Below are 10,607 nucleotides of genomic sequence, written 5' to 3'. Positions count from 1 at the left end.
GTTTGTTCTATTTGATTGAGTAGTTAAACTGTTTATGTGATTAAGCTTTACTACTATACCAATTGAATGTATACATTCTTGAGAAAACACGTCAATCTTCAAATCATGCACCACTATGAGAGCCAAAGCAGGATCAAACTTGAGTCAATTATTAGCAGTAGAATAAAAACATAGAAAATAAAATACCATTGTACGTAGGTATAAGAAAGAGATCAAAAGGAAATTCCATCCTTTAACCACACAAAGGATTTCAAGTAGAAAAAACAAGTAGAGTAAACGTAAATAGCAATAAGGAAGAACTCCATTCACTTGGTTCTCGTAATGACTCTGTGAGTAAGATCTACGAGTGCCTGTCTCGATCTCAACACATCTTCATCATTGCTCTCTGGAAATGAATTTATTGCAGCCGATGCAAGAACCGCATGATTCTTCGCTAATTCTATTGTTCTCTGAATTCCTCTACTCTTTCCAAGGTATTCAAGAGCCTGATTTTGTAAAAAAAAACTTAGTAGAGTATTGACATATCCAATATAAAAAAGCTCAACATAATGAAATAACTCAATTTTCATTTTCTTATATGCCTAAAAATGTTATTTATGCGAAACACCATTTTGTATGTATGCGGATCCAAATGGTATCACGAGGGTAATTTAAGTGCAACGAAATGCCTTAAAGTGGAATATGATTTTTATAAAATTTATTGACGGTTACTCATGAAAAGCAAAAATGGACAAGCAAATGAAGTTATGAGTCAAATACTTACAAGTTCAATATCTGCAGGATTTTTAAGTCCCCTATAGACAACTTCATGTAGCTGGGGAAACTCTTCTATAGCAAATAGTATTGGAGCTGTCACAATTCCCTGTGAAAATTAATTTGTTCATACCATGTCAATAATTTGATCTATATAATGATCATGACAAAAATAATATGGATCATGAAGAAAATAATGTTTATACCAAATGTTTAAAAAAACATCATTATCAATAAAACAATGTCGCGATTGTTATTTATAATGTTCGAACTTGGATCGCTTTTATTAAATAAGACTCAAACTTTCAAACTTTAAATTGTATTATATATGGTTGGAACTATCATAATTTTAATCATTTAATGTTCTAAATTGACAAAACTTCAATTATCTTAATTTTTATCATAACGTATCATTTTTGTTTCTAACTAACTTTTACGTCTATAAATAAAATGATATTTACAAATGTGATCAATTAATTAAGAAAATGAAAATAATGAGCGATAGTAATACTATTTTAATTGTGATAGTTTAAGTCTCACAATTCAAATTTCTAACCACATTTAATGAAAATTACCCAAGTTTGAACCTAAAAGCAACTGGTCTTAAAATAATTTTATATTCTTTCAATCCTAATTAACTATTTGAGCCATATGTTGAATGCCTTGAATCAATTTTATATAATGTTAAAAAAAAAAATCCAAATTTCAAAAGAAGAACAAAATCATATGATTAAACTATATAAGTTCTTACTTGATGAATGTCTGTCAAAGAACCCTTTCCAAGGGAAGTTGATGTTCCTGTGAAATCAAGAACATCATCGATCAACTGAAATGCCAATCCCTGTGAAAAGATGATGGGTTATCACTTATCAAAGAAGAGCATATCACAAAAACATCTATTCCTTGAGGCTATCTTTGATTTGAAATTGGAAACCAGTTTATATACATTATCATATTTTTCGGTTCGAAATTGCAATTCTGTGATTTCTCTAAACATAAGAATTGAATTGAAAGTACTTCTTACCAGATTTTTACCATACTCAAAAGCCATAGTGGAAACTTGTGTAGTTTGTCCAGCAAGAAGGGCAATTGCCTTGCAGCTGTTTGAAATAAGTGATGCAGTCTTATAGTATGTTTTTTCCATATAATATTCCATGCTGCATATAAGAAATATTGGTTCAGAATAACTCTCGGGCAAAATAACATTAAAATCAACATTCAAGTATAGTTGATGAATCAGATTCTAAAGTTGTGATGGGGACATAAAATTAATGTAGAAAAAAATTCCATAAAAGAATCTACTTTAGGAGAATTAAACAAATGATCATAGAGGACATAGGTTAACCTAATACAAAATTATTATTATTATTATTATTATTATTTAAAGATACAAAAATATGGTAGGTACTAATTTTTTTTACTAGACTTAAACCTAATCCAATCCTTACAAAAATTGGTCTTGCCTATCAAAATTGTTTGAAAACTGGACTTTCAACTTGTACATTTCTATTCATCTTTTATATATTAACTTGAAACTGAAGTTTTTATTATTTTAATTGACGGATTTTGTAATTTCAATATATTTTTAATAAATTATTTTTATTTAATAATATATATTTTCTTAAATAATATAAACTCTTAAATTAAAATAATAAATATTTAAACTATTTAAATAATGTCAAAATATAATAAATTTTTAAAAAAATTATTAACATGATAAAATATTTTATAATATATATTTTATCTTAAAGTGGAGACTCATATAAAAAATTAAAATAAAATAAAAAACCTAATGTCCTCCTGCTAATAAATTTGAGTCTTCATATTGGGCCACTAAAAAGAATTATGATAAAATAAAAATTCATTACAATTGTTACTACACCTCGTCCTAGGGTCAAATAAATTTTTTAATAAATTAAATTGTTTTTAAAGTTTTAACCCTTGCTGTATAATTATTAAGCTTATATAAAAGATAAGTAATCAACTAAGCTAAACTATAGACCAATTTAAAATTGGAGTAAACCTAGTCTTGAATTTCTTTTGGGTGAGCTTAATCACAACTAATATAACTATTATTATTTTAAAAAAAGGTTAGAATATATATAGAATTTAATAGATAATATAGTATAATTATCATTTCAAGTAACCATTAAGAGATTGAATGTTACTGTTGCCCATATATTATATATATCATCACTAAATATCTAACAAGTTTTTGGTGATATTTTGTTAGAGATTTAGAACCATTGAAAGAAGTGTAGCAAAAGTTATTTGAAAGTAGTAATTCGATCTTTACAAGAGAAGTAAAAGTCATCATAAATTCGTAACAATATACTTTTGAAGAAGATTTTTTTTTATCGAGTCATATACGTACCTACAACGTTGATCAGATGTGGCTGTCATTTGCATGGTCTCCCCGGTGACCAAATGCTCTAGAACTGCCGATATTATAGAGACAACCTACACAAATAAATGCATACTTAATTTGTTCAACAATTTAGAAATTGCATGAACAATGATTCCTAAATTTAAGGTGTTCTTACCTCATTGTTATTCAAAGAAGCAAGTGCCACAATTGCTCTTGATAACAAGAAATCTCCAGCTAATACAGATATCTGCATTATAAATGAGTAACAAATCTGTGTTAAATCCCGCAAATTCTATGTCCAAACAAATTTAACAATAAATAGTCAACATCGTATTTATAAATTCTAAAGATAGAGTTAAATCGTAAAATTTTATTTAATATATATAATTAAATATAAAATTAATTTGAAAAATAATAATAAACAAATTACACTAAATTGAGTTATAATACAAAATTAATTAATTGAGTTCATTTATTTGAATACATATTTTTTGTTTTTAATATATAAATTCATTTTATCTTAGTAAAATTATATAAAATCGAAATAATTTATAACCTTTTAAAATTTTAATATTATAAAATCATATAAAATAGAAATAATTTATAAACTCATCAAATCTTAATATTTTATATTTAAAATAGTTAAAGTGTAGCTAATTTAAGAATTCATCTACAAAGAGAATTTTTAATTACTTTAAAATTGTAAAAGCATAAGTTTTAAGAGTTAGTTTGAGATTTTAATTGAATTAATTAAAAGAAATTAGAATAAATAAATGACATTAAAAGGAGTTATAATTACGAAGTTAATTACGTTTATTTATTTAAATAAGTAATATTTGTTGTTTTGAATTAATATAAATTCGGTTTAATATATAAAATCGTAAAATCAAAATAATTTAAAATTTTTTAAAACTTTTAATGTCAAAAATTTTAAATCGTATAAAATTGAAATAATTTATGAACTTGTAAAATATTAATAATTTATAAACTCGTAAATTCTTAATATTATAAAATTAAAACAGTAAAAATTTAACTAGTTTAAGAGTTTATATATAATCACAATCGTTAAATTTAAATTATAAAATCATAAAATTTAAAAATTAAATTGAAACATCATCCATAACATAAAATAAAATGTATCAACAAGTTTTTGTATTATCAAATAAACAAAAAAATGAAATTAGTATAGGACATTATTAATCATTTCATGATAGCCATAAAAAAGCAAAAATCTAACCTTGTTCCCCATTACATTGTTTAAGGATGCGATACCACGCCTTGTCTCAGCGTTATCCAATACATCATCATGTAAAAGACTTGCAACCTAACACAAAATATTATCATTAATGGAGATCAAATCCTTTCCAAAAAAATTCAAATGTCAAGAACATGTTGGAAAATGCAATATAATCAAGTCATAGAAAAGTAAAACAAGGTAAATAAAACCTACATGTATCATTTCCACGATCTCAGCAATACGATTTCGATTTTGTCTACCACAAAGTTCCATTAAATTAGCATCGCCAATTACGTTAGAAGTTTGTTGAGGTATTTGAATGTTCAAAGCTCTTAACATCAACAACAAAACCTGAATGACAAAAAATAAAGATGCAAGACCAAACTTGTTGAAAATTATAGAAATTGAGAGACTCTCTATTCTCTTAAGTGGAATATGGCAAGAAAACAATATATTCTTATGAACAAATTGTTAAAATTGTAGCATTTTAAAAAGAAGAACATGAAAGTGTGAGCTTAAAAATATGTTTTATATAATGTTACGTAACATCTCGAAATTCAATATAGTTATCCATCCCGATTCCATTTTAATTCGACTCAGATTCATTCTTAACCTGATAACTTGGGTATCTGATCTACGATGACTACCCAAATACCTGTTATTCTGCTTTCTCACACTAACCTTGTTTTTTTTTATGCAATTTGTCAATTTGAAAAAAGAAATAAAAAGATCTTTCACACTTTTGGCAAGCTACGGCTAAAGTTGAAATTAGAGATCTAAAGAAATGTGGGTAATAAAAATGTTTTAAACATTGAATAAGATAATTTTAATATATACTTGAGCTATTTTTATATATGAACTAGGTATGGATTTTGGGGTAGGTTATCAACCACTACTCATTCTCAACCCAAACGAGGTAGATTTTTCAGTTTTACTCTCTATCTCCAACCCTAATTTGATTTATTCATCTCCAATTCTATCCGAAGAATATACCCATCGTATCATATTTTCGGATAATCATTGTTATCCCTGATTATGATCAGTCCTCAGATGCATGACTAAACTAAAAAAAATGCAACTCACAGTAGGTCTAAGCCTCTTTCCTTCCACACCAATCTTGAAGAAATATTCAACGGCAGAAGCAAGTTTTGGAACCTGCATTCATTAAGATAGATTTTTGTTTTTAGTAATGGAAAGAATCAAAGCTTCTTGCTCCAAGCGTTTGCATCAATTAGAAAAAGAGAAACTTATTTTATTTATTATTATTATTATTTTCAAATGTTCTATATAAATATATTAAAAAAAATTAAACACAACAACAAAACATGACATGAAAAAAAAGTTACTCAATATGTTATTAAGCTCGTAAATACTCAAAAATAAATTCGAAAAAAAAAATGAGAAGATAAGCATATGTCACGTCAATCCATTTCTCAAAAGAGAAACTTGTTTAATTTGAAATTAATTGATACTATCTATTCAAACTTTCTTCATTTTTCTTATTTCCTCATTTATCCAATTCAAATGATTTATTTATCTTTTATTTTTTCTAATTAATTACATTTATATGACTAAAAATTTGATATAAAAACTTTGGTTTTGATCTAATTGATATTTAAAAAAAACTTTCTTTGTATTTTATTAAAGTTATTTTGAATATAAAAGTAAAAACAAGATTTTTAAATAATTACAATCAATTAGAAAATGATTAAAAAAACATTATAAAACTAAATATATCGATTAAAGGAATTGAGAAATCGAAAATTTATAAATAAAATAAGAATTTTTTTTATAAGATGAAACATCGAATTTTATCTTTGTTAATTAAAAAAATAATTATATTGATTGTAAACTAACAACTATACATTTTCACAAGTTCATAAATTAAATTGAGCCATACCAAATTTTAGAATACAGAATTAACTTTTTGCTATAAAATCATACCTCGGTAACTACCATAGATCGTATCCTATCCGAAATAGCAGACAATTCATTCTCAACAAGCGAAAAAGGATCAGATTGCTCCTACATAACCAGCATAATCCAATACAATAGATAATTTTAGTGGGTTAGATCCGATTAATTAAAAGAATTGTTTGTTAAAAAAATAATTATATTTATTTTAAACTAACAACTACATGTACATACATCTTCACAAGTTCAAAAAGTAAATTGAGCCATACAAAAATTTAGAATGTAAAAATAACTTTTTGTTATAAAATATACCTCGGTAACTACCATAGATTGTATCTTATCCGAAATAGTGGACAATTCATTCTCAACCAGCGAAAAATGGTCAGATTGTTCCTACATAACCAGCAGAATCCGATAGAATAGATAGAAGAATTTATTTAAAAAGTGAGATGATAATTTCTTTATTTTATTGAACCTAATATTTATAATAAGATATGGTTTAGTACCTTAGAGGAGGAGACTTTATTGCAAGAAATCAATACCTGGTAATGTTGCTTATCTACAGATGAGTTCATGGTGATTCAATCTACTTCTTGAAACCCTAGCCAATACCACATCTTTAAATCAATTATTTTTTCATTATATTTGATAATAAACATACCATGAAAAAAGAATTAAAAAATAACAATAAATACAATTAATTGGTATTATGTTTTATCTTACCGAAAACCAACCCAAAAGCCCTAATTCTGATCGGTCAAGAATTAAGATGGTCGAGAAACCCATTTAGTACTTGAAATTGCTTCTTCTTCTTAATTAATGAAGCAACAATTTAGCTAAAAACACAAGACATTAATTAATGAAGCAACAATTTAGCTAAAAATAGAAGACGTTAATTAATGAAGTAACATGATCCGTCTATCTAATGTCACCTCCTTTTAAGCTACGGACTCTTTTCATTAGTATAATATATTGTTTTTCAGCTTCACACTTTGTTAGTTTTTCATAAACAACTCGATAGATAAATTCCAGCAAATGAATAAATAGATTACTTGCAAAAATAATAATTAGATTTACTAACACTACTAATAATTTTACTTTTTTTTAGCTAATTGAAATAACAGCACATAAATTTAGATGTCGAGAAAAGATCGATCAGATAGGCTAATTTAATGATTGAATATGGGATCTCCATGTTAGCGCAAATGCCCGACTTTTGGTGGTGTTTTGACCTGCACAAAGCTTGTGTTCCGGGTCAAAAAGGTCATTTATTTGACTTTTGAAAAAATCAGATCGAAGTGCTTGAATTTGTATTGCTCTATATTATTTTGGATCACACTCAAAACCTTTTCAATCATGAGTTATTTTTCCTTATTAGAGATATTAACAATAATTAATTTATATCAAGTTTATATATAATAATAGATGAAAGAGGGATATAAAAGAAAAAAATTAGTCTAAATAGGTGATGCCCGAGTCAATCGTCGGTTGTTGAGATTGTTGAATAAAAATTGTGAACTCGATTGAGTTTAGTCGATGAGTTTCTATCCCGATTATTTTTTTATGGATTATTTGGCTCAAAAGGAACCGTAGAACATTCAGTAATCAGGGTCGACCAACATTCAGTACGTAAGGGGTCGACCAATGTGTTTACTCAACAACGCTATTGTTAAGGAGGATTTATGTACAAGCATACCCGGATTGTAGCCTAAAATATTTTGTGTATAAATGACAATAACGACGGAAAACACCGTAATTATTGAAAGTTTTCTCGTAGCTAAAGAGAATTAGTGACAGTCAGGACCGGCCCTGAGGTAAGCCCAGCAAGCCCTTGGGCTAGGACAGCCCACTTCCCAGGGCAACCCAATTATTAAAATTAGTAAGATATTTTTATTAAATTTATTATTATTTTAAACAAAAGTGTTGTAACTTAGTGGTGAAAGATAAGTATTTAAAATATTTAGTTGATCGTCGGTTCAAATCTCATTAAAAGCTATTTTTTAATCAATTTTAAAATAGACTTAGGGCAACAATATTTTCGATCTTTTTTTTACCCGAGGCTGGGGCAGCCCAAATCTCAGGGCCGACACTGGTGATAGTAAACTAGGTATATTTTGTTTGGTTGCTTAATATTATTATCCTTTTAGCCCGAGTAGATTCTAAATCTCAGCTCCGCTCTTGACGACGATAAGGGAGATCTCTTCTGAAAAACCACATGTGCAGACGGTAGGTGAAATAATTGATTTTTTTAAAATATATTTGGGCTCGTTAATGTCAGTGTATATGTTTTTTTTTTCGTTAGTGAACATTTTATGTTTTCATTGTTACGTTCAATTGGTTAATCTCATTATGTTTTGGGTTTGTTTGGTGACTAGTTAAATATTCGAGTTTTGTATTGTTTTTGTTATTATGTTTAAACTACTATCATTTAAATATATATTTATATATATATATATTATATTGCATTAAATTTTTAAAAAATTGTATTTGTTAACATTGAAATGAATTTATACTACATAAAAAGTTAGCAATCACTCTATAATTCTTATTGATGTAGATGATCTCTATGAGTCTATTGTCAAAGTGTGTGATTTCGATCGTTTGATAATTGAGATTGACTATCGATAATATTTTAAATATTTTTTTATGTATTAATAGTAGAATGGTTCCTAATATTTAAAGACATGTATGACACCCTTTAATTTGCAAAACTATTGTTCAATGAAAAAACAAATTTAAGAAAAAGTTAGATGCATGAACGAAGAAAAGAAGATAGAAAATAATAATAATAAGTTTGGTGATATGAAGAACAAGTTAAATATATAAACATTTTTAGTAATAGAAGTCAAAACTTACGGTTCGAAAGTTATATATGTATGCAAGTCTATAAGTTTTTCTTTAAAAAAGAACGATCACATAATCCAAAAGGAAAAAAATATTACTATGCCTATGCCATGGGTTTTATTTTGTTTTTATTTTTATTAAAATAGATCATTATTAAATTTATAATTATGAATAATTTTCAATGCATAATGAAATATATATATACGGACACACTTTTATAAAATTAGAAAATGTTCAGTAAAATTAAATTTATTTTTCTAGTCTATTCTTAAAAAGAAAATATATGAGAAACTCCCATCAATCAAAGTGATTATAATACAGTTTAAAAAACTTATAACTCAAACTTTTAAGTTTAAATCATATTCTCTTATTTTATTATTATTATTATTATTAAAATTTAATAAATAAATGAGTATGTTTTTAAAGGACTCTAGGTTAGTAATGAAAAAAAATCAACGAAATTGATTGAGATAGCAGAATTTTGAATTTGTATGAAAATTGTTAACGATATGATGTCAACCTCGTATCGAAATTACGGTATACTGTCAATATTTCTATTCGAGTTGGAATGTGCTCGAAAAAAATTTAGTACGTGCTCAACAAATTAATAGGACAATATTTACGAAGAAAATTTAGTACGTGCTTAACAAATTAATAGGTACATTATGAATAAATGAGGGGATAAAGGTATATTTTGTCAATATTAAAAAAAAGTAAATATTAAATTAAATAAGAAAAATAAAAAATTATAAGGTTATGTCACATCTCTACCGTAAAAAAATAATTTCGGGGTGGGAAGCCGTATCATAGATCCGCCACATATTTTACTGGTATAATATCGAGATTTTGGTATATCGAAATAATGGTACGTTAACTGTATGATTTTTTCTAAACCAAAATTTTCGATACGATTTTCGGTATGGATAAAAGATTACGATATTGACCCACCCACGATATTAAGATAATTAAATTTTAATAATTATATATGACCTGAACTTTTTTTCTTTTCTTTTCTTTTTTATTTTTAAATTTATGCTTGAAGTATCTGGACTCTAAACTCACAAGATAATTTTTTTTTTATTGTAAAGCTTTCAGCTTAGGTAAAAATAAGTCAACATTAATGGCTCATTGTTTATGAGTAAGATTAGGATGTACAATATCTTAGATTGAATTTGAAATCATCCCATTCGAATTTTATTTTTGGTTTTTGAATTTCGTTCTAAATCAATTCAAATTCAAATACAGTTTTGTTTTTGAGTTGGAGTTTCAACTCGAAAATCAAACCGAAAACCGAATCATTTTTTTATTATTTATCTTATTATATATTATATATTTATTAGATAGAATTAAATAATTATATATTTTATTATATATTAAATTAGATAAGTTGTTAACTTTTCACATTTATAAACATTTATAAGACTATAAATCTTAAAATTTGTTTATATGTAAAAAAAATGTAAATGCAATTGTAATAAAATAATACAATTG

General features: G+C 26.0%; 1 protein-coding gene across 1 annotated transcript; it reads right to left on the bottom strand.

Moving 5' to 3' along the window:
* Positions 1–305: 305 nt before the first annotated feature.
* LOC124940380 (solanesyl-diphosphate synthase 1, mitochondrial-like) lies at positions 306–6,332 on the bottom strand. The gene is made up of 10 exons (XM_047480894.1): positions 6,303–6,332; positions 5,442–5,513; positions 4,572–4,709; positions 4,359–4,445; positions 3,297–3,368; positions 3,128–3,213; positions 1,778–1,910; positions 1,505–1,594; positions 764–862; positions 306–485 (listed from the first exon to the last, which is right to left on the bottom strand). The coding sequence occupies exons 1-10, from the start codon at positions 6,315–6,317 to the stop codon at positions 306–308; spliced, it is 972 nt and encodes a 323-aa protein (XP_047336850.1). The 5' UTR covers positions 6,318–6,332.
* Positions 6,333–10,607: the final 4,275 nt, after the last annotated feature.

The sequence above is a fragment of the Impatiens glandulifera genome, chromosome 5, assembly GCF_907164915.1.
Source record: "Impatiens glandulifera chromosome 5, dImpGla2.1, whole genome shotgun sequence".
In the NCBI taxonomy this organism is placed as follows: domain Eukaryota; kingdom Viridiplantae; phylum Streptophyta; class Magnoliopsida; order Ericales; family Balsaminaceae; genus Impatiens; species Impatiens glandulifera.
This window is presented reverse-complemented; position numbering and strand designations above follow the sequence as displayed.